This window comes from Podarcis vaucheri (genome assembly GCF_965113315.1).
Source record: "Podarcis vaucheri genome assembly, chromosome: 16".
In the NCBI taxonomy this organism is placed as follows: domain Eukaryota; kingdom Metazoa; phylum Chordata; class Lepidosauria; order Squamata; family Lacertidae; genus Podarcis; species Podarcis vaucheri.
The window spans coordinates 29,306,432-29,330,718 of record NC_138754.1 but is presented as its reverse complement, the minus strand read 5'-3'; the positions used below and the strand labels follow the sequence as shown (position 1 = coordinate 29,330,718).

At 46.3% G+C, this 24,287-nt stretch overlaps 2 protein-coding genes and 1 long non-coding RNA gene across 7 annotated transcripts in view; 2 read left to right on the top strand and 1 right to left on the bottom strand.

The window, feature by feature from the left end:
- Window positions 1–8: 8 nt before the first annotated feature.
- On the top strand, window positions 9–2,542 carry LOC309521176. The gene is made up of 3 exons (XR_014214525.1): window positions 9–56; window positions 1,861–1,967; window positions 2,071–2,542. It is a non-coding gene; the product is annotated as an uncharacterized lncRNA (long non-coding RNA).
- Window positions 2,543–6,016: 3,474 nt separating this feature from the next.
- Window positions 6,017–7,056, bottom strand: LOC309520897 (testis-specific serine/threonine-protein kinase 1-like). The gene has a single exon (XM_082202863.1). It carries the CDS (start codon window positions 6,933–6,935, stop codon window positions 6,096–6,098), a length of 840 nt encoding a protein of 279 aa, XP_082058989.1. The 5' UTR covers window positions 6,936–7,056; the 3' UTR covers window positions 6,017–6,095.
- Window positions 7,057–17,193: 10,137 nt separating this feature from the next.
- The window catches only part of DGCR2 (DiGeorge syndrome critical region gene 2), a 64,861-nt gene continuing 57,767 nt past the window's right edge, over window positions 17,194–24,287 (top strand). For 4 of the 5 annotated variants that reach the window (XM_082203270.1, XM_082203268.1, XM_082203267.1 and 1 more), the window contains exon 1: window positions 17,195–17,534. In XM_082203270.1, the coding sequence (XP_082059396.1) occupies window positions 17,456–17,534 (79 nt within the window). In that variant the 5' untranslated portion in view covers window positions 17,195–17,455. Of the gene's footprint in view, window positions 17,535–24,287 lie in introns of all 5 variants that reach the window. The other variant, XM_082203269.1, reaches the window with a different exon arrangement.

The window sequence follows — 24,287 nt, the reverse complement described above, 5'->3', positions numbered from 1 at the left end:
GCTGAGTCATTCGGGACGCCAAGGGTTCAGGTAACATTCCCGCATGTCATCTGAAAGTACGGGCTTGTGTCTATTTATTTATTTCCTTATTTGATGTCTTCATATCCCACCTTTCTCCCAGACTGAAATTCATGGCAACTTGCAACTTTAAAAACATCAAGATATAAAATCCAAAGCCATAAAAATAAACTCATCCACCCCAAATAGCATACATTTAGAACCAGCAATTAAAATGTCATTTGTCCAGACAGGGAATTCCACAATATGGGGCAGCAACAGAAAAGACTCTTGTCTCTTGTCATGAGCAGCTGTGCTTCTGAGGTGCTTACCTGAGGATCTCAACACCCAGGCAGGTTTATGTAGGGAGATATGATATTTCAGGTAGCCTGGGAGCCTTTAAAAGGGTTGGCCTTTTTGCAAAAAGACCAACCTATGTATTGCAGACAGGAGGGAGATCAAAGCTCCATGCTACATTTTCCCTACAAAACTATAGGTCTGGATATGTCAAGTAAACTTAGGGCACATTCTTCTTCCAAAGGGAATGCTGGGAATTGTAACCCTGGGAGGGGAATGGTATGTGTGTGTCTCCTAACAACTCTCAGCACCCTGAACAAAAGGCAGGGCCCAGAATTGTTTGCAGGAAACGGTGGATGTTTAAAGCGGTATGGTACCACTTTAAATGTATAGTGCAGATGGGGCCCGGGACTAACACTGGATCTACTAAATATTTGGAAGAGTGGTTGGTCTGTCTGTCCACCTGTTTGTTGGTTGTCTATCTGCCTCTTGAGAAATCATCACTAAACTTGACACAAGGGGTCCTGAGGTGGTGGCGGCAGTTAGTAGTGGCATTTGGACGCCGGGTGCCAACTTGATTCAAGATGGTGGACCAAAATATGACTGTAAAGCAACTTGGCCCTTTTTGGCATAGATTTGGCTGCCTCTGGGGATATCATTACCAAACCTGGCATGCGGGTTCCCAAAGGGCAGGGGGAACGTGGTGTTTGCCTACACTTGGATTCCAGGCGCCATTTTGATTCAAGATGGCGGACCCATTATTTGGTGTGATGGGTCCACACACAGACAAATTACACTATCCATTTTTTAAAAAAACAATTTTTTTGGTTTCTACAAATTCCTGGGCACTCCCAGCTAGTTCTTAATTAAGGCAGAGCTATGGGACACGATTGGCACTGTGGGTTAAACCACAGAGCCTAGGACTTGCCGATCAGAAGGTCGGCGGTTCGAATCCCCACAACGGGGTGAACTCCCGTTGCTCGGTCCCTGCTCCTGCCAACCTAGCAGTTCAAAAGCACGTCAAAGTGCAAGTAGATAAATAGGTACCGCTCCAGCGGGAAGGTAAACGGCGTTTCCGTGCGCTGCTCTGGTTCGCCAGAAGCGGCTTAGTCGTGCTGGCCACATGACCCAGAAGCTGTACGCCGGCTCCCTCGGCCAATAAAGCGAGATGAGTGCCGCAACCCCAGAGTCTGCCATGACTGGACCTAATGGTCAGGGGTCCCTTTACCTTTTATGGGTCACAAGGAACATGGGACTGATGTCAAGGCTGATAGCCCCACATCACGCTGCTGACGAACTTCCTCCTTGTCAACCTGGCCCACACATGATACACAAAAACTTTTGAAGAAATAGAATACAGTAAAGGACACACACTTAGAAAGAACAGCCCTCCCTTCCCCTGTCTTCAGGTACCCTTGAATCAAGGAGAACGTGCCTTGCCTACAGATGATGTGCTGCGTCTCTCCAATGGTGTCACTGCACCTTGGTAAAACATCAAAGCTTTGACAAACAAGGAAGTTTGGAGGCAATTCTTATTAATAAGAGCCACTATTCCATTCATCACAGAAGTCTCTTGGGAGATGATTCCTTTGAAGAAAAAAACCCACCCGCCCTGCTTGAAGAGGAGGACTGCTCTGCCTCTGATGAATGGCGCCAGATCTTTCCCGCCAAAGGTGACATTTCTTCTCCATTAAGTTTTGGGAAGATCTTTCAGAAGAACCTTGAATCAAATTGAGAGCTGTACTGAAACCCACTCTCTTGTTTTATTTTTTTTAGATTTTAAACATCTTTACTGAACCTTCAGAAAGGACATAATTATATGTGCACTAAACGTGGTGAGACATAAATAAAAGAGAAAGAAAAAGAGAAACAGAACCCATGTAGAAGGGAAAATAAAGAGGGGAGGGGGACCCCAAAACTGTATCCTTTACAAGGTTGTTAGTGTACTTCACCAGATCTTAACCTATTACAGTATTTGTAAGAATGGATTCCAAATATCACTGAATTTGTCCATGGCAAGTCTGCGTTTATATGCAAGTTGTTCATATGTTGCAAGTTTGTATAAGTCTTCAATCCAATCGTAGAAGGGAGCCGCATTTTTATTTTTCCGATTCATCAGGATCAGTCTTTTTGCTGTGGTCAGGGCACAGAAAGTCCACTTGTATTGTCCTTTTGTAAGGTTCTATATGCTGGGTATATAATTCAAGAGGACATTTTGCTCCGTAAATGTAAGTTTGTTCTCTGTTTACACACACACACACACACACACACACACACACGACATAATAATTAATAAGGGGACGTGGGTGGCGCTGTGGGTTAAACCACAGAGCCTAGGGCTTGCCAATCAGAAGGTCGGCGGTTCGAATCCCTGCGACGGGGTGAGCTCCTGTTGCTCGGTCCCTGCTCCTGCCAACCTAGCAGTTCGAAAGCATGTCAAAGTGCAAGTAGATAAAAAGGTACTGCTCTGGTGGGAAGGTAAGCAGCGTTTACGTGCGCTGCTCTGGTTCGCCAGAAGCGGCTTAGTCATGCTGGCCACATGACCCAGAAGCTGTACGCCAGCTCCCTCGGCCAATAAAGCGAGATGAGCGCCGCAACCCCAGAGTTGGCCACAACTGGACCTAATGGTCAGGAGTCCCTTTACCTATATGCTGGGTATATAATTAAGAGGACATTTTGCTCTGTAAATGTAAGGTTGTTCTCTGTTTACACACACACACACACACACACACACACACACACACACGGCATAATAAAATGAGTCCTGGGCTGTCAAAAAAAGGAAGAAGTAGCATGAGAGGAGAAGGAGTGTGGAATAGTGGTTAGAGCATTAAGAGACACACTTCCCCTTTTCAAGCCCCCACCCAAAGCTATGCGTGGGACCAAGTGACTTTTGAAATGGCCAATGTCTCAGAACCCAACGGCAGAAAAGGGAGTGTGGTAAACAAACATGCTTTTTAGTTCCCATGTGTTTCTTGACACCCTAGCAAGGTGATTTCTGCATTTCAGGGCTTCGGCTTGGTGATCCTTCCATCTCTGTAATTCTACGAAGGCCATATTTATTTATTCTTCCCCTCTATCTTTGTACCTCTTCTGTTTCATTTTGCTGTTTTATGTTCTTAAAAGGTAAAGGACCCCTGACAGTTAAGTCCAGTCATGAACGACTCTGGGGGCGCTCATCTCGCTTTACTGGCCGAGGGAGCCGGCATTTGTCCGCAGACAGTTTTTCTGGGTCATGTGGCCAGCAGGACTAAGGCGCTTCTGGCGAAACCAGAGCAGCGCACGGAAACGCTGTGTTCTTAGGATACGTTTAAGGATTTCATAATGTGTGATTCAGCCCTAAGCCTCTGTGCCTGGCCCCTTGGAACTCTCCCCAGGTGACACTCCTCTCTCCAGGCTGCAACCCCGCATCGCCACTGCTTAAAACCGCCAGGTGAGTTTGCCCACCTGGAAAAGTGCCCTGGAACTCTGATCACAGTCCTTGGTCTGCTGGATGGAGGACAGAGAGGGGTTTGCGGAGAAACTTGCCTACAGTACGAACGGGGGAGGCGGGGAGGGGATGCCTCCATTGCTTTTGGCTGAGACTCTGAAGAGCTGAAGCCAGCCAGAGTGGACAATATAGAGCTATGTAGGCAAAGTACCTGACCTTTGATAAGGCAACTGTCTATGTGTGCTATGTAGCTTGGACTACTGCAATGCGCTCTACCTTTGAAGGTGACCCGGAAACTGCAACTAAGCTAGAATGGTGACTGGGAGTGGCCGCCGGGACCACATAACACCAGACCTACATTGGCTCCCAGTACGTTTCCAAGCACAATTCAAAGTGTTGGTGCTGACCTTTAAAGCCCTGTATGGCCCAGTATACCTGAAGGAGCGTCTCCACCCTCATTGTTCAGCCCACACTGAGTTCCAGCTCCGAGGGCCTCCTGGCAGTTCCCTCACTGTGAGAAGTGAGGTTACAGGGGACCAGGCAGAGGGCCTTCTCAGTAATGGTGCCTGCCCTGTGGAACGCCCTCCCGTCAGATGTCAAGGAAATAAGCAACTACCTGAATTTTAGAAGACATCTGAAGGCAGCCCTGTATTGGGAAGTTTTTAATGTTTGATGTTTTGTCGTATTTTTAATATTCTGTTGGACTCCACCCAGAGTGGCTAGGGAAACCCAGTCAGATGGGCAGGGTATAAATACTACTACTACTACTACTACTACTACTACTACTACTACTACTTTATGTATTATGTACCTGGAAACTGCTATTCCAAATATACTTGTTCCTTGTTTTCTGGCTAAGCACGAGGTGGCTGTCTCTCAAGGTCTATAGTAGAGGTAGGGAAGCTTTCTTAACCCAAGGGCCATGTTCCCTTCTGCGAAACCTTCTGAGGGCCACATCATGCCAGTGGTGGGCAGGGCCAGAGGCACAAGTGGTGGAGCAACAAATGCACATTTTTTGCTTCTGTTATCTCACTGTTGCCCTTCTATAACAAGGCAAGGAGGAAGATAGGGACCGAACTAGACGGAGTTGGCTTTGATGCCCCCTACTGGCGACCTCCCTCCCTGCTGCCCCACATGTCCCAATGGGCACCAGCCACCACTAAATGGGTTTACTTATTTAGCTAACATTTATATACTGCTTGATTGTAATTCGCTGGCCTTTGACACTTAAGATGCATATTTTTCACCCTATTTTTGTGATTGCATTTTTGTTTTGCCACAATAAGTTTTAAAGGTGTTTTTAAAGTTGCATTTTAAATTGTGGAATCCTGTCCCAGGATCTTAGGATGAACGGCAGGTAATAAATTAGTAATTTTATTGTTACCCAAATCTGACTGCAATAAGATGAAATGGAACATTCAAATTAACAGAATAGGGCCAGCTAAAAATTATGGTATTGGAAAGTTTAAAAAGGAAAGACGGATGACCTTCGTGCATATAATAGCTCACAACCATTCAGACCAGATGGTCTGAAAGGACTAGAATAGTTTAATCCACAGCCCATCTACCTGGCCGCAATTGGTGGAGGGAAGGGGGAAGTGGAAAGTCCCCTCTCCTTTTTCAGAGCTGCTTCCATTGACTCTGCTGGAACCAGCTGCATCATATGAAAGCAGCAAACGCCCCTCCATTAGCTTTGCCGGAACCCAGTGCTATCAGTTCTTACCCTCCATTCTACCCGATCAATAGCATAACTTCATTCTGTAACTGTTATGTACTGAGTTGAATAGGATCCAAAATGCAGCAGTCTGATTGGTCCTAGAACAATGCAGCAGTATGATTGGTCCGCAGGAGCCACCCATCCAGCTCCAGATGGAAGCGAATCCACAATCTGATTGGCCTACAGGAGAATCCCGGAATTAGCCAATCATGTGCAGCCCATTGTGTATATAATGTATATAAAGCAGATATTTTGGGGGAACTTTCATTCCTCCTCACCACTATGAGCTGAATAAAGAGCATGAAATCCACTCTTGACTCAGAGTATATTTCAGTAATGCTAATGAAAGAGTTGGTAGCTGAAAGTGCTCATTTTTCTTCTACCTTCCCCATTCCCCTTTCCTTTGATGCCTTATATCTTAGTACACCAGCTGTTGTTTCCGGTGTGCTTTAGGAGAAAGCTGGTATAAGCAGAAATGTAAATAATGAAAACCTAAGTAGAAATGCACGAGACAAACAAACAAACAACCATGTAAATAATATCCTGATCTCATAAGGAGAGCAGTGCAGTGGAGCTTACGGAAAAGGAATTCACATTTACTGTACTCTGCAAAAGCAAGCTCGTTCATGTTTCTCCTTTACCAGTTAGCTACTCTTACAAGATGCGGGACTTCAGGCGCTTCCCTTGCACCCAGGGGTGGTTCAAAACATCTTCGATCCGTAGTCGGTGAGAAACGTCAGGCTGCAGCATGCGGAAAATAAGGTCTTTGCATTCCATGCTCAGGGAATCTGGGAAGAGCACTCTGTGTTCCTTCTGCAGTCGCAGCATCCTCTTGACGTTGGAGTCATCATAGGGCATGTACCCAGAGACCATGACATACAGGATGACGCCCAAGCTCCACATGTCATAAATTTTGGGGTGGTAAGGGATGCCTTGGATGACCTCAGGAGCGGCATAAGCCGCCGAGCCACAGAAAGTCTGACTGGGGATGATTTTCCCGCTCCCGTCCCGGAAGCACCGCTTGGAAAACCCGAAATCCGACAGTTTGACGTTCATCTCTTTGTCCAGGAGGACGTTGTCGCATTTCAGGTCCCTGTGGACCACGTCTAAATCGTGGCAATATTTGACGGCGCAGCACAGCTGGCGGAACATCCGGCAGGCAACTTCCTCTGGCAAACCATGGTTGCTCTTGATGAACTCCAGGAGGTCTCCCTGCACACAGAGCTCCATCACGATGTAAACCTTGCCGGACGTCTCAAAGATCTCATAGATTTTGACGATGGAGCAGTGGTTCACCATCGACAAGATATCCAACTCCCGGGGGAGGAATTTTTCCAGGAACTCGTTTGGGACTTTCCTCCGGTCTGTGATTTTCACGGCCACGTTGAATTTCAGGCGCTCCGAGTAGGCGGATTTCACTTTGGCAAAGGAACTCGCGCCCAGAGTATGCCCCAAAATATAACCTTTCTTCTTCAGCACAACTGCATCATCCATGACGCAAAGGGTGGGAAGACCCACCTCCCATCTGAGTGTAATTTAGTGGTGCATTCCTTCCGGCTGTGTGGTGGTCATCCTTGGGGTGGGAGATTAGACATACTGCCTGGTTTCTTCAGCACTGCTTTGAATACCTGATGTCATCAGCTGAGGTCATAAGGAGCATGAACATGTGATTCAGGGGCTTAAATGAAAATTGTACACTATCGTTGCCCATTGACATCCCCAAACAATCGCAGCTAATTCCACGGGGCAGAATGTGCCTGCTAGATCAGACCAAAGACCCTTCTAGGACAGCATCCTATCTCCCATAGTGACCAGCCGGATGCCTTTCGGAAGCCCAGAAACAGCTACCCATAACTCTGGATAATAAGCATGTAAGAATTCCAATGCTGACCTGTATTCGCCACAATCAGCATTGTATCCATTCTGCTGCAGTTTGATTTCCACCAAATACTATGTGTCTCATCTCACTAAAAGTAAAGGTAAAGGTACCCCAGCCCGTACGGGCCAGTCTTGACAGACTCTAGGGTTGTGCGCTCATCTCACTCTAGAGGCCGGGAGCCAGCGCTGTCCGCAGACACTTCCGGGTCACCTGGCCAGCGTGAAGAAGCTGCTCTGGTGAACCGGCACCAGAGCAGCACATGGAAACGCCATTTACCTTCCCGCTATAAAGCGGTCCCTATTTATCTACTTGCACTTAAGGGTGCTTTCGAACTGCTAGGTGGGCAGGAGCTGGGACCGAACGACGGGAGCTCACCCCGCCGCGGGGATTCGAACCACCGACCATGCGATCAGCAAGTCCTAGGCGCTGAGGTTTTACCCACAGCACCACCCGCGTCCCACCGTCTCAACTCACTACCTGCTATTTAATATAATGGATGCTATGAACATTGATTTTAATGTAAGGCCTTGGCTTTATATAGAACAATTCCATCCTTTTGAGGCTAGAGTGCAAACCAAACAACATTTTCGCACAGTGGTACCTTAGTTCTCAAACTTAATCCATTCTGGAAGTCCGTTCCAAAACCAAAGCGTTCCAAAACCAAGGCACATAGAAAGTAGTGCAAAATGGATTAATCCGTTCCAGACTTTTAAAAACAACCCCTAAAACAGCAATTTAAGATTAATTTCACTATCTAACGAGACTATTGATTCATAAAATGAAAGCAATAAACAATGTACTGCAGCCACACAATCAATCAATCAGTCAGTCAGAAGCTGAACTGGGATCCACACAGTCACAAAAACAAAAAAGCTGCAAAAACGAAAACACAACTAGCAAAAACAGACAGACCTCAGGGTAACACACAAAAGGGAAGTGTGGCACTCAAAACGGAGCATGTTCGGCTTCCAAAAAATGTTCACAAACCGGAACACTTGCTTCCAGGTTTTCAGTGTTGGAGTTTCAAGTTATTTGAGTACCAAGGCGTTTGAGAGCCAAGGTACCACTGCATCCCTTTTTGGTGTCTCCTGTCCCCATATGTGGGGAGGGCTAGTCTTGCTATGGATAGAGAAGCAGAGCGAGTGGGTGTGAGAAATGAAATAACACAACAGGATGTTATCCCTCATCCCTGCACCTTTGCTGGGAATTCAAGCTATCTGTTTCCATTTCTCGTAGGTGAGAAATCCCTGCTTTTCCCAATTGAAGGGATGGTGTGGAGGAAATGGACTCAGAAGAATGCAAGAGCCTGTTGGGTCAGGCCAGTGGTCCATCTCATCCAGGATCCTGTTCTCACAGTGGCCAACCAGATGCCTGTGGGAAGCTCATAAAGCAGGATTCAAAGACAGGAGCCCTCTCCCCTCCTGTGGGATCTAGTAGCTGATATTCAGAAGCATTGCTGCTTCCAACTGTGGAGACAAGCATAGCCATAATGACCTATTGAAAGCCCTCTTCTCCATGAATCTGTTGAACCCTCTTCTAAAGCCGCCCACCTTGGAGGCCATCACTGCCTTGATTGGCTCTACACCGAGGAGGACCAGTATTTGGATCCAATCTGTTAAGTTGTGGGTGAACATATCAGACGACACAGCGATTCTTCAAACAACTCTTGTTTATCCACAGGCCAGAACAGAACTGAACTGAAGGGTTCAGCCAGCCTGCTTATATAGAGCTCCAGTACAACGTTACTGTAACAACTTTCTAAAACTATCCAGTCACTTTTGATCCCTTATTTGCATAACTATCTACAGTATCCCCCTGCTGGCCTAGGGTGAGAACTTCAGTACATAACACAATCCAATACCTCAAGGACAATAATGATTGTTGTTACCAAACGAGAATAGCCAAACCAAACCTGCGTGACCCAAATGCAGAATACAGTGGTACCTTGGGTTAAGAACTTAATTTGTTCTGGAGGTCCGTTCTTAACCTGAAACTGTTCTTAACCTGAAGCAACACTTTAGCTAATGGGGCCTCCTGCTGCCGCTCTGCTGCTGCGCGATTTCTGTTCTCATCCTGAAGCAAAGTTCTTAACTTGAGGTACTATTTCTGAGTCTGTAACCTGAAGCATCTGAAACCTGAAGCGTCTGTAACCCGAGGTACCACTGTACTTGGCGTGACACTAAATCGTGATCAGGAAGTCCTCCGATGCTTTTGTAACTCTTGTGGATACGAATTCTCTTTGAAGGCCACGCATTGTGCTTCTCTGTAGAGAGCTTTCTTCTTCCTCTTCTACTTTTCTACAAAGGGGACGGATTTATGCTTTGTTTCCTTCTTCTGGCTGGGCTTTCTGCCTTTGGCTCAGAGGGGTTCAGAAGCTGAACATACCTGTGCTTGGAAAATCCCTTATTTTGGCTGCTGGTCCCTTATTTTCAAATCTGTAAGTTGACAGCTATGGCTCTCCATGATACATCATTTTCTCTACTTCATCCCCATTTTTGTCTTATTAATATTAATATTTATTGAATTTATATACCGCCTACACCCAGAGGTCTCAGGGCGGTTTGCAGAAAAGATCACAATATATAAAATAAAAATAAGAACAATAACCCAATAACACCCCCCCCCCAAAAAAAGACACATTTTAATAGGGTGTAGGATGTCAAACAGATCAATCAAAGGCCTGGATAAAAAGGAACGTTTTTGCCTGGCGCCTAAAGGTGTATAATGAAGGCGCCAGGCGAACTTCCCTGGGGAGAGCATTCCACAGGCAGGGAGCCACTGCAGAGAAGGCCCCGTTCTCATGCTGCCACCCTCTGGACCTCTTGAGGAGAAGGGACACGCAGGGATACGAAGAAGGGCCTCAGAAGATGATATCAGGGTATGGCTAGGTCCATATGGAAAGAGGCGGTCCTTGAGGTATTGCAGCATTTTTTGGAATGCCTTGGCAATGTTTTGTCACTGTGAGTCAGTAGAGTTGGCTGATCTCAGTTCCCAGGGTTTCTAGATCAGGGTTGGACCCAGTGCCCAGTGTGTGTGGTTTTTTTGTGGGTGGAGTGGGGGGAGGGGAGCCTCAAAGATCTGTTGCTATTTCATACCCACCAACATTTCTCAGATGAAAATAGGGACATCCATAACAATAATAATAATGGTAATATTTGCAACCCTCCCATCTGATGAGGTTGCCACAGCCACTCTGGGTGCCTTCCAACATATGTAAAAACATAATAAAACGTTAAACACTAAATAAACATTTCCTATACAGGACTGCCTTCAGCTGTCTTCCAAATGTTATATAGTTACTTATCTCCTTGGCTCAGGAGTTACATAACACCATACCTTCCAACATTTCTCCAATGAAAACAGGGACGTCCTAAGGAAAAGCGGGACATTCCGGAATCAAATCAGAAACCAGGATGGCTTCTGTAAATCTGGGACTGTCCCTGGAAAATAGGGACACTTGGAGGATCTGCTATTTTTACAACAGGGTCTCAGCAGGGTCCCTGTCGGCTGTGCCCTAGAGCTGTCCAACCAGCATGAAAGGGAAGCTTTTTGGCCACTGAGAAGAAGCTTCCTCACCCTTTGTGCTGATTGGAGCCAAGCAAAGTGAAAGGAGTCAGCCACCAAGGATTGGCTCCTAGGACCACTCTGGAGAAGGTGCTAAGGAGTTGTTCTGCATGCTTCAAGGTTGATACAGAAAACACAATTTCAAGAGAATGTCGTGCAAATTCTATTACACACGATGGAATCTTCAAGGAAAGCCACTCCGAAAGAAGATATTAGGGCATGCCAAAATCATTTGCCTACGTAACGGTAAAGGACCCTTGGATGGTTACATCCAGTCAAAGGCGACGATGGGGTTGCAACGCTCATCTTGCTTTTCAGGTCAAGGGAGCCGGCGTTTGTCCATAGACAGCTTTCCGGGTCATGTGGCCAGCAGGACTAAACTGCTTCTGGCGCAACGGAACACCGTGGTAGAAACCAGAGCGCACGGAAACGCTGTTTACCTTCCCACCACGGCAGTACCTATTTATCTACTTGCACTGGCGTGATTTCAAACTGCTAGGTTGGCAGGAGCTGGGACAGAGCAATGGGAACTCACTCCGTTGCTGGGATTCAAACCACCGACCTTCTGATCGGCAAGCCCAAGAGTCTCAGTGGTGCAGACCATAGCGCCACCCATGTCCCAGATGATGCGGAAGGAAAAAAGGGGGAAAGGTAAAGAAACCTGAATGGTTAAGTCCAGTCAAAGGCGACTATGGGGTTGCGGTGCCCATCTTCCTTTCAGGCCAAGGGAGCCAGTGTTTGTCCACAGACAGCTTCCCGGGTCATGTGGCCAGCATGATTAAACCGCTTCTGGCGCAAAGGAACACGGTGACGGATACCAGGGCAGACGGAAACGCCGTTTCCCTTACCGCCACAGTGGTACTTATTTATCTACTTGCATTGGCATGCTTTCGAACTGCTAGGTTGGCAGGAGCTGGGACAGAGCAACGTACTTGCAGGCAGAAAATAGGAGAGCTAGCCGAAAGGCAACACATGGAGATGTGTGTTGATAATTGCAATGCTGTCCCAATCTATCTATGTGATGTGAGCAAACCGTTAAAACAAATTCTCACCTCCGAACACATCCCCCCACCTGGTCTCCTGTGCTTTACTGGCTTTTTGCCAATAACCAGGTGTTGCCCCCCTTCATCGCATTGTGGGAAGACCTGCAGAAACCACAGGATGAGCAGGTGTCTCAGCCACGTCTCTGAGAAATGCAAACCGCAACCAACCAAACAACCACTTTGTCGATCTTTGCCTCGGTGCTGGCAGGCAGCACTGGGGGTGTGGACCCGACACCTGCGACTTAGACGTTTGATTCAAAAGGCAGGCAATGCAAACTAGGAGAACGTCTGTGGATGCCTCTGTGGCAATCACACAGGGTCCCCGGACGTTTCACCGTCTATTGATCCCTGTGCCACCACTTGATTTCTCGCTGCCACCACCCAGGCCCTACCTGATACAATACTGAGTCCATTCAGGTTTAAATTGGAACATAAACTTATGTTTATTAATTGCAGTTTAACAAGTGTGTGGTTTCATAAATGGTATCGGTCAATTACAATCATAGGTTGCCTATCCAGACCTATAACTTCCACTACCTGCTCTCACTCACTAAACCACCTCTCAGATATTTACTTGTCTTCCTAGCTCCTAACTGTTCCTGACTCAACTTATTTCGCTGCACTAACTCAACCTACCCACAGACTCTATCCCAATTCACTCCCACTCCAACCAACCACCCAACTCCCAACGAACTTCCCCCCTTTTCTCTCCCAGAGCTGGTTTTATAGTCCCTCTGACTCCACCCCCTGTGTTCTGATTGGGTAACCTGTTTAACTATTTCACCTCCATCACTGAAATATACTCAGAGTCGAAAGTGGATTTCATGCTCTTTATTCAGCTCATAGTGGTGAGGAGGAGGAATGAAAGTCCCCCCCCCCCAAAGTATCTGCTTTATATACATTATTTACACAATGGGCTGCACGTGATTGGCTAATTCCGGAATTCTCCTGTGGGCCAATCAGGTTGTGGATTCACTTCCCTCTGGAGCTGGATTGGGTGGCTCCTGCAGACCAATCATACTGCTGCATTGTTCTAGGACCAATGAGACTGCTGCATTTTGGATCCTATTCAACTCAGTACATAACAGGTAACCTGTTTAACTATTTCACCTCCAGCACTCTCATATGTTAACGTCACAGCCTCTACTCTCTCTCTCTTTCTCTCTCTCTCTGACTCTGACTCTCTGACTCTCATAAGAACATAAGAGGAGCTCTGGTGGATCAGGCCTGTGGTTCATCCCGTCCAATATCCTTGTTCTCACGGGAGCCAACCAGATGCCTATGGGAAGCTCCAACACAGTACCCAAACACAAAAGCCCTCTCCCCTCCGGCAGTTTTCGGGTCATATTGCTTCTGACAGTGAAGCTGGAACATCATGGCTAGGAGCTGCTGGTACCTTTGTCCTCCATGGAGTTGTCTCTTTTAAAGCCATCCAAGTTGGTACCGTATTTTTCCGTGTATTAGACAAGGTTTTCTGACTTAAAAGTCACATCAAAAAACTGGGGTCGTCCTGTACATGTGTGGAAGGTGACTGGATTAGGAACGGCAAAGGATTCTGGGGCACATCTCTTGGACCTCATGCTGTTTCATTGGCAGCAGTGGAATTACCACAATTTGTAGTAACTGCTTGTAGCGGAAGGTCCCCGGTTCAATCCCTGGAATTCACAGGTAGCACGGGGAGATAAATTTGGTAATATGGTTCCCTGAACAAGGACAAAATTTGGCAGCCCTCCCCTAAATATTTCTTATTTTCACAATAATTCTTTTGGTACAGTTGCTTTTTCATGGATCTTCTAGTAGGTACCTGTGTAAATACAGTGGTACCTTGGGTTACAGACGCTTCAGGTTACAGACTCCACTAACCCAGAAACAGTACCTCAGGTTGAGAACTTTACCTCAGGATGAGAACAGAAATCGTGCGGCGGCAGCACGAGGCCCCATTAGCTAAAGTGGTAGCTCAGGTTAAGAACAGTTCCAGGTTAAGAACGGACCTCCAGAACGAATTAAGTTCTTAACCTGAGGTACCACTGTATAGGTTTTTGTTATTTTGCACTGCCCTAAATCTGGCGCTGCAGCTGGAGCTGAAATCCTACTGCTGGTTTGTGAAGACGATACTAGGCTAGATCTTTGAGTCTTTATGAGACAGCTTCCTATGTCTTGCCAGGCTGCCCCAATGCATATATACAGTATATAGGGTTTTATCCAACTACATTATATTCAGTAATGGTTCTATTTCCTATAATGGCAGTGGGTCTACTCTGAGTACGGCTGTCATTGGCTACAACCCATATATTTTAAGAGCCAGGAGCCGTTTTCACAGCGTTAAGCATGGGAAACTGTACAAAGTTTGGCTCAATTTATATCAATCATATGGAAATAAGCAATGGAGAATTTTTTCCCCCCTGTGGGAAGAGCAAGGAATCCTTCTACGAGAGAGAAAAAAAAGACTGGAAAATGCAATCGTGTTTTAGAAATTGTTTAAATTGTAATTCGTTTTGTATTGTTTTTGCTTTGTTTTGCAGTAGGCTTGCTGTGCTGGGCACAATATAAATTCAGTACATAATAAGAAATAACAAGAAGATGGTTGACTGGGAGATAAAACCCACTTCCCCAAAAGATCAGACTTTTTGCAATAAGGAAATGGGGAAATGCCCTGCAAAGTGTGGAGTAACACTTGCTTTGATGCAACATTGTCTAACCCCCACCCTCCAACAAATCAGGGTGAATGCCCAACAAATAAAACATGCCATCTGGAAGGGCCCTGGGGCTCCGTGAAACCCTTGGATGTTGTGAGCCCCTGTAGAATTTCCCAACCTCTCACCCCTGGTACTTTGCCTCTTGCAACTATCAGCCATCCAGCTCATACACAGATTAAAAGCACTTTCCTCTCCTAGAGTTTCCAGCATTAAAGAAGCATTACAGCTTCCAGCTATGGAGCCAGAGCATAGCCATCGTGGATTCTAGCCACTGATAGCCTTTCCCTCCATGAATCTGACTAACCCTCTTTTAAAGCCATCCAAATTGGTGGCAGACGCTACATCAAGTGGGATTGAGTTCCATAGCTTAACTATGTGGCCCCCTGGAAGGTTGCCTACAATAGAATGCGGCCCTCAGGCTGGAAAAGGTCCCCCGCCCCTGCTCTAATCACTGTGTTGTTGTTTATTTGTGTCCGACTCTTCATTACCCCATGGACCAGAGCATGCCAGGCACTCCTGTCTTCCACTGCCTCCCGCAGTTTGGTCAAACTCATGCTAGTAGCTTCGAGAACACTGTCCAACCATCTCATCCTCTGTCGTCCCCTTCTCCTTGTGCCCTCCATCTTTCCCAAGATCAGCGTCTTTTCCAGGGAGTCTTCTCTTCTCATGAGGTGGCCAAAGTATTGGAGCCTCAGCTTCACGATCTGTCCTTCCAGGGAGCACTCAGGGCTGATTTCCTTCAGAATGGATAGGTTTGATCTTCCTTCAGTCCATGGGACTCTCAAGAGTCTCATCCAGCACAATAATTCAAAAGCATCAATTCTTCAGCGATCAGCCTTATTTACAGTTTTCATACATCACTACTGGTAAAACCATAGCTATAACTATATGGACCTTTGCTGGCAAGGTGATGTCTCTGCTTTTTAAGATGCTGTCTAGGTTTGTCATTGCTTTTCTCCCAAGAAGCAGGTGTCTTTTAATTTCTTGGCTGCTGTCACCATCTGCAGTGATCATGGAGCCCAAGAAAGTAAAATCTCTCACTGCCTCCATTTCTTCCTTAATCACTGTACCAGACCATTTTTCTTTATTTCATGCTGTTTGATTGTAAAAAGCCTCAAAGAATTAACCAAAAGAATAAAACGATAAAATTGTATCAGTAAAAACTGTCAAAAACAGCCAGTTAAAAGTATTTCAGAATGAATGAAATCAACAATAAACTAGAAAGGCACACGTCAACACTGAAGATATATGGGTAGGCTTGTCTACACAAACATGTTATTAAGCAGGTGTTATGTACTGAAGTTCTCACCCTGCCCTGGGCCAGCAGGGGGGATACTGTAGATAGTTTTCACTCAGGTCCACATATGCAAATAAGGGATCGAAAGTGACATCCAGTGATTGGATAGTTACAGAAAGTTGTTATTGTTGCGTTCTAGTGGAGCTCTATATAAGCAGGCTGGGTGAACCCTTCAGTTCAGTTCTGTTCTGTGAATAAACAAGAGCTGTTTGACGAATCGCTGTGTCGTCTGATATGTTGACTCACAACTTAACAGCAGGTGCTCTAGGAAGAGTGCAGTGAAAGGCACTTGCCTGATGTCAGTGAGGTGCAGCAGTGCTTAGATTGCGAAGACTAAGGAACTAGGAGTCTAGAGTTCGAATCCCCGCACAACCATGAAGCTCACTGAGTGACCTTGGACCGATCACTCTCTCTGCCTAACCTACCTTGTGGGATTAAATGAGGAGAGGGATAACCATATACCCACCACTTTCCCCCCTTTTTAAAAAAAAAAATTTTTTTTTTTCAGTTAAAATAAAATAAATAAATATAACATTATATAAGGCATCCACACAACATGACCAGTCCAACGAAGTTGATGTTGAAGAATCATTGCTTTGACACTGGTGATCTTTGCTTCTTCCAGTACACTGGCATTAGTTCCCCTGTCTTCACAAGTAATGTGGAGAATTTTTCAGAGACACCGTCGATGGAATCTTTCGAGGAGCTGGAGATGGCGCTTATAAGTGGTCGATGTTTCACAAGCATACAGTAAGGTTGGTGGTGCAATATCTTTGTAAACGAGCATTTTGTGTTTCCCTGCCAATGTCCCGGTCCTCAAACACTCTGCACTTCAATTATTTTTATTAATTTTCCGAATTATTACAAATCCAAGCAAATTGGACAATTTCTGTCTTCCCAAGTGATGTGCAATTTTTTCCGGAGATAGCATTGTTGGAATCTTTCGGGGAGTCGGAGAGATGGCGTTTATAAGTGATCCAAACAGCCGCACCCCAGCATACCTGGAAGGGATTAATCCCCATTGAACTCAACGGCGCATCGCTTATGCTTTGCAAACTCAGGGAGGCGCGCTCGGTCGATCGCGCATGCGTGTGGGCGGAGCCCCCTCGCCTCTCCCCCCTCCGCCCCCGAGGCTCCTTCACAGCGAGAACTACGCGCTCCTCATTACCCCACGCGCCTATGCAGATCGCTCCGCCTCCGAGGCCCCGCCCCCGCCTCCCTATTGGCTGCGAGGCGCGCGGCGGCGAAGGAGGGAGAGGGGGCGGCGCCTCAGGAGGAGCAGGGGAGACGCGGCCGCCATCTTGTGCGTGCAGCTATAGCCAGTCAGCCGAGCCAGGCGGGCTGAACGGCCCCCGCGCCTTGGCGAGCTCTCCGGATTCCTCCCCCCTCCCCGCCTCCCGCGGCTGTGACGGAGAAGCGGAGGCCGCCTCCGCCTCCGACGCCTTTTTTTGTTTCTATTTTTCCTTTCCCCTCACCGCCCCCCTCCCGCGGGGGGGTTTACGTTGCTGCGCTGGGGGAGGATGAACGGAGGATAAATGGTGCCCAAGGCAGACAGCGGCACCTTCCTCCTCCTCTTCCTCCTGGTACTTAGCATCACCGAGCCGTTGCGGCCAGGTACGGGGGCCGGGAAGGGACATGTGGGGAAGCGGGGGGGGGCTCGGGGAGGGGGGAAGCGCGCGCGCACACGCAAGGGTTAAAGGGGTGGTGGGCCCCATTTGCAGGTGGGGGGGGCTCTAGGATGAGCCCTTAGGGAGAGACTTCAGGCCCCCTTGCGCAGGAGTTTGGATGTTGCTAAGGATCCCCCAGGTGGTTTCCCTATCTGCACCTATGCATTTTATAAATAAGGGGAGGGGTCCCACTTGTAGCTGGGGGAGGATCTGAGATGGGACCTTAAGGGGAGATTTCAAGCCCCCTTCCGCAGGAGTTTGGATGTTGCTAAGGATCTCCCAGGTGGCTTCCCTAGCTGCACCATTGCATTTTATAAATAAGCGGAGGGGTCCCACTTGTAGGTGGGGGGGATCTGGGATGGGACCTTAAGGGGAGATTTCAAGCTCCCTTGCGCCGGAGTTTGGGGGTTGCTAAGGAGCCCCCAGGTGATTTCCCTACCAGCACCTGCAGATTTTATAAATCTACAAGAGGTGGAGATTTAGGATACTGGGATAAGGAGGGTGTCTTGAGGGTTTGGCTTTTTAAATGGTGGGGAGAGATCTCTGCCAAAGGGTGGGGGGCTGTGGCCCCACCTTCAGTTGGGAGGTGGTGGCTCTGGCCTGCAACCTCGAGGCCTTCCACCTTCTTGCACTGGAGTTTGGGAGCTCAAAAAGGAGACCTCTTCCCAGGTGGTTTCCCTGTATAGCACCTGTGTGGTTTTATAAGTAAGGGGATGTTTAGGGTGTGGGTTGTCTTTGGGGATCTGTCTGTGCTATGGGAGACTGAGTTCTGAGGTCTTGTGTTAGTGGAGAGGGGGATGGGATTCCCCCTCCCTCATTGGAGTGGTGACAGTAGGGAACCCCTGGTGGTTCTCCAAGAATGTATCTGTCATAGGTGATAGGGTATCTCATAGACCTTTGCAGTCAATAATTGAAATCGGAGAGGATAAAGGGCAGTAAGATCTGGAGATGTGTTACTACCTAGAATGAGGTGTGTGCACATTTGTATAGCCGAAGTCGGTTGTAAGATATGGAATTCAGATCTAGTCAGGAATTGTGATGCACCGAGATCAGGAAGGGGTCCAAAAATGTCAGAGGGAGCTTAGTATATGGCACCAAGAAATGATGGGGTTGGGAGAACTTGATGACTCCTGTGGTTTACACTGGCATTAAAATCAAAACAAAAAACAAGCAGGTTGGGAAGAGAGAAATTATGGCACAGGCTAAAGTAAAAAGAGGAAGAGGAAAATAGTCACCTGTATGGAAGGAAATGAAAATTAATGGGGTTTCAGGGACTTGGGAAAGAAACGGGTGAAATGATGTGAGAAAACCTCTGAGCCTATGCATTTGGGGCATATGTGCAAGATGGGAAAAGAAAAAATGGTTTCCCAGTGGGATGTTGTAGTGCTGAATGATAGGACAAAATAATCCTGTCCTAGTTGCAGTGTCATTTTCTTATTAAGCCCTGCTGAACAGAAGGTGATCTCCACTTTGGAAGCTTCTATTGGACCTGGCTGATGGGGGTGGCAGTATCTAGGACCCCTTTCAGTACTTCACCTGTTGTGGGGCTGAGGGAAAAGCAGGATGCTTTCCACAGATTTTCCCTATCAGTACTTGTTCCTCCCAAGATTTGTCTGCAGTTTGCAACACAAGCCGAAATCTAGAAGTGTAGTTCTGCAGGTAAGTCAGGAGGAGGATATAGAACTCTGGCCATACTTGGAGTAGACCCATTGAAATTAGCAGGCTGAAGTTCATTAATTTCAATGGGTCTACTCTAAAGAAGAATATTGGATAATCACCCTTGGGTAGGAAAAAGGCCTGCTTTGTCTACCTGTCACTGTATACAGAAGCTGCTTGGCAAAGGAATAATGGTGAGCGCATTGAGAACAGAGGGCTTTGTCTTGTGGTGGAGTTTTAATTGACTGATGGGACCTTTTCCCGTTGTTCTGTTTCATTTTTCTGTAGTGCAATTTGGCATTCTACATAGCTCTCAGAAAATGTGGCTGTTAAGTCCCCCCATCCCCCCCCCCCGTCCAAAAAATTTGCACCTAGCTGTGGAGGAAATTATAATGTATGGATGAAATTAATGGTGCGCCTTTGCTTCTTGCTAAGTTACATTTATTTGGAAGGAATCCTTATCAGGAAACAATCTGCAGAGGATATGATTTAGCATTTTCAAAGTAATATGACTAGAGTTACGTAAGTGGTCATTGTATGTGTGTGGTCGGGAGGAACTCCAGATTATATGGTCTTTTCAGAACTTGAACTTTTTTTAAAGTTAATCTTCATGAAATGGTTTTGCCATGTTATATAACCTCATTGCATGCAGAATTTAACTGGGGTTTTCTGCCTTTGCTCTTATAAATAAGAATATTGCTGGGAACCTGAATGATGATCTCATAGAGCCTAGTAGTGGCTTGTTTGCTTAAACTTCTGATGCACTCTAGCATGGAGCATAACATTTAAGATTTAATCACAACATTAATAACCTTTAGAACATGCACCAGTCTTTAGGTGGTTTGCTTTGGAAGAGGCTTGTTGCCGCAATATTATCAAGTTCTTCATAGTGTGTTCTTTGCCCTCTTTTTGTTTTTAAATAAGTTTAAAATTTGGCTGTAAAATACACTGAGCTGACAAGTGGAGCTTTTGTCGCTTGGAGCAATAGTTTCGTAAAATTGTCTCCTACATCTTTTCTATCCTACAACTTGGGATTATATCTGCATGTGGAAAGTGGAACTTTGAACTAGCAAAACTGCACGTATGTGAGGGAGAACCATTCTTGCTGCTGAAGAGGCAAGCTGGTTTTTAAACAGGCAGTTGGTTTGCCTCTTCAGCGGTAGGAGAGGTGAAAATTCTAAAGCAACTTTTGCCTGCTTCCAGGGGTTTATCCTTGTTCAGCATATATCTTTGTTAGATCATGGCCTGGGTCCTTAATTAGTATGTGTGAGTGATTTAAATGGTGATAAAATCGTAATTTAACTATAACTAGTGAAATGGAATATGTCGGTCTGAATTAATGAAGTCTGTTGCCTTTTAAGCATGGTAATACCTAAAGGAAGCAGGAGCAAAAGCAAAGACTTCTTTCATGCGTTTTCTGTAATTTATTATTTTCTCTGCTGCTTTGGTGCTTCCTAATAAACAGATTCTGTTATAAGTGGTTCTCTCTTCCCCGACCCCCCTTTAAAGTACTTGTTATCAGCTTGGGTAGCTGTACAAATTGAGACCTTTTCCTCTGATCTGAGGATCTTGTGCTTTCATGAGCATGTTCCTGCAAATTGTTCTTGGTGTTTTATTGTAGATACTGCATCAGCTTTATTGTATAACCATATCACAGAGACCTAGGGCTTTTAAATTTCTGAATGAATTTCTTTTTACATTGCTTGGTCAGTGGTATGTTAACTTGGTGGCTTCTAGTTTCCTATTAAAATGAAGAGTGCCACCTTTTTTTGTTACTGGTGAATGCTCATAGTTTTTTTAGGTTGCCATTTTAAGTGAAGGCTAAGGTCCTGCATATGATGAAGTTGAGGGGTTTGTATGTATTCTCTGTATGGTTCTGTTGAAAGCAGGGAAGGGGAACCTATTGTCCTTCAGATGCTGTCCATTGGCTATGCTACATAGGGCTGCTGGAGTCCAATGATGAAATCTAGAGGACCATGCATTCCCTTTCCCTAATTTAAAGCCTTTAGTTCCACAGCATGGCAAAAATACTGCATCTGGCCACTGTATAAAATGGGTTGTGTTGCTCTGCTGTCACATTGAAGCAGGACTCCTGTATTATTGCCACATCATGCTGTTCAAAAACAAATTGTCCAGCCTCTTCAAAACTTGATTGTTACCCAGTTGTTGATTTGCAACTAACTTGTTTATGAATGACTTCAGTGTTCCATTTTGTAGAATCAAGAGCACCGACATGCTCTCTCAGGTATCACTGTAGTGTAAGAATTGAGCTTTCCCTACTGGGTTACACTGCGGTCCATTTTTTCACACATTGGTGGCCCTTGCTTAAGTCAGGCTCCAAGCAAATAACACTAGTGCAAGCCTCCCTTTTCATTGTGCTCCAAACCAAGGTTTGCAGTTATTCTAGTTTTTTTGTTTTGTTCTGTGCCACAAGGTGTGCTGGCCTCCCTTGTGTGTGCTTTGCAAGTTTTTGGTTTTCAGCATAGCTGATTCAACCACACTGAGTCAGCCCATTAATTCTTCTAGCCCAGAACTCTTGACTAGCAGTGGCTCAACAAGGACTGGGGTGCAGAGGCCCCATTCTGTTACCTAACACCACAGAACTACTCTAGTCCTTGTGGTGGGTGGTTCTGTCTTCCATGCTCCACTTTCTTATCTGTCGCCAGCTGATAGCTCACATCCTTTTTTCCTTGAAACCATGTGCACCTTTTAGGATGCTGCTTCCCAGAGAGCAAAGTGAGATGAGGAGGACAGGAGTGCCTTCCATGGAGTGCCTTCCATACAGGAACTAACTATTAACAAGGGAGTGAAGGGTAGGGTAATCATAATTAACATGCCGTCTTGAGCAAGTATGGCAGCACTTTGTGGGATCTCATCCTGAGCCCCAGAACAATGATGTTGCGGGTGTACATCAGCAAGTTTCTCCCGGGAACGCCATGGCAATGTTTAAATTTCCATAAGCATGGCCAAGGGCCAGTGGCAAAGCCTTGAATTTGCATGCAGAAGGTCCCAAGTTCAATCCACAGTGGCATCTCCAGATAGTGTTGGGAGAGAACCTTGTCTGAAACCCCTGAAGTGCTGCTGCCAGCCAGTGTAGACAATACTGAGCTTGACATACTCAGTCTTAAGGCAGCTTCCTATGCTCCATATGGGCCTGAGCTTCAGTACCTTGAAATTAAGGAAAAGGTAAAGGGACCCCTGACCAAGGGAGCCGGTGTACAGCTTCCAGGTCATGTGGCCAGCATGACTAAGCCGCTTCTGGCGAACCAGAGCAGCGCACGGAAACGCCGTTTACCTTCCTGCCGGAGCAGTACCTATTTATCTACTTGCACTTCGACGTGCTTTCGAACTGCTAGGTTGGCAGGAGCAAGGGCTGAGCAACGGGAGCTCACCCTGTCACGGGGATTTGAACCGCCGACCTTCCGATCGGCAAGTCCTAGGCTCTGTGGTTTAACCCACAGCGCCACCCGCGTCCCACCTTGAAATTAAGTTTTACTTTACTCCTCCTTTGCCTGAATGATTCCCCCAAAATCTGCTATTTCACATCCACCCCCTTACTAGCAGCTCCTTTCAAGAGGACATTTTCTCCCCGCATCTAAAAAAACAAATCTCTCCCTGCTTGCCTGCTTAAATTGTCCCTTTTCATTCCATCCAGAATTCTGTTCCTGAGCTGAGCCCTGATACGTATTTACAGCCCCAGGTACAGAATGTACCCCCTTCTTTCCCTTCATCAAAAAAATGTCCATTCCAGGTCCTCCTCCCCCCCAAGACTTTTTATTTGCCAAACACAGATGCAGCCAAGTTCCTCTCAAAAACACAGGCTTTTGAGGAAGAGCAGGAGCTGCTTGGTAAGAACTTTGGTTTCCTGTTCTGTTGCTCAGTGGCTGGGAGAAGGCAGTCAGCAGCTACTCTTTGGCTGTGTTGCAGGTCATGGTATGTGAAGAACCTTGACTTAGCAAACCATACTGTGCATGGCCCACACGCCAGTACATAGCCCAGTGTTTTTGCTTTGCTTCTCCCTTTGCTCAAGTGAGTGAAAAACAAACCAAGAAGATAATAGCTTAGTGTTATGGCTTAAGCCCAGGATTGTGGCTTTTTTTTACCTCGACAAACCAGGATTTGTAAGCCAACAACAAACAATTCTTTAAAGCTGGCTAGCATCCTGTTTTATGGGCATAACACGAAGTTATCTCCTTCCTGGTTTGTTTACCAGCTCATCACAGGTAGGGGCTTCATGCAGGCAGTGTTCGAAACTCACATTGTTCTAGGCACATTTTGCGACGGAATTTCATTAGCGTGCGCAGTTTCTGAGCTCTGGGCACAGTACTGCGCCTAAGTTTTCAGATTAAAACTGCAGAGTGGATGGAAAGGAGAGCCTTTTTCTGCCCCCCCGCCACTTCCAGCTACTCTATGAAGACTGGAGAAGGGACCCTCTTGAGAATATTACAGGGGGTGGGCAGGAGAAGAACTAGACTGTGTGAAAATATTTTAGCTGCAGTTCATTCATTTTCAACTCTGTATTCTTGTTATAAAAAAAAGTGTGCCTAGACATTCTGTTGTTGCTCCTATAACTTAGGTTTAAGGTGCCATTGAGCTGCTAGCTTTCATATCTCAGTTTCTAACATTGTGTGCATGGTGTATAGTTTGAGCCAAGATTCTTGAGTTTGCATAACAGTCATACCTCTTGTTACGTTTCCTTCAGGTTAAGTCTTTTCAAGTTGCGTCCCGTGGCAACCCGGAAGTACCGGAAAGGGTTACTTCTGGGTTTTGCTGCTCGTGCATGCGCAGATGCGCAAAATGATGTCACACGCATGCGCAGAAGCAGGTTGCGTTCCTTGCAGGTTGCGTTCCTTTCAGGTTGCGAATGGGGCTCCGGAACGGATCCCGTTCGCAACCAGAGGTACCACTGTACTTACAAATGTGGAATTTACCTGTGAGCCAAGGAAGGGAAGCAGATCTGCTGAGGTGTGGAGGTGAGAAGCAATAAGATATCACTAGAAGGGTGATTTAAAAATAGTGAACAGGCAGTGTTAGAAACAGAGAT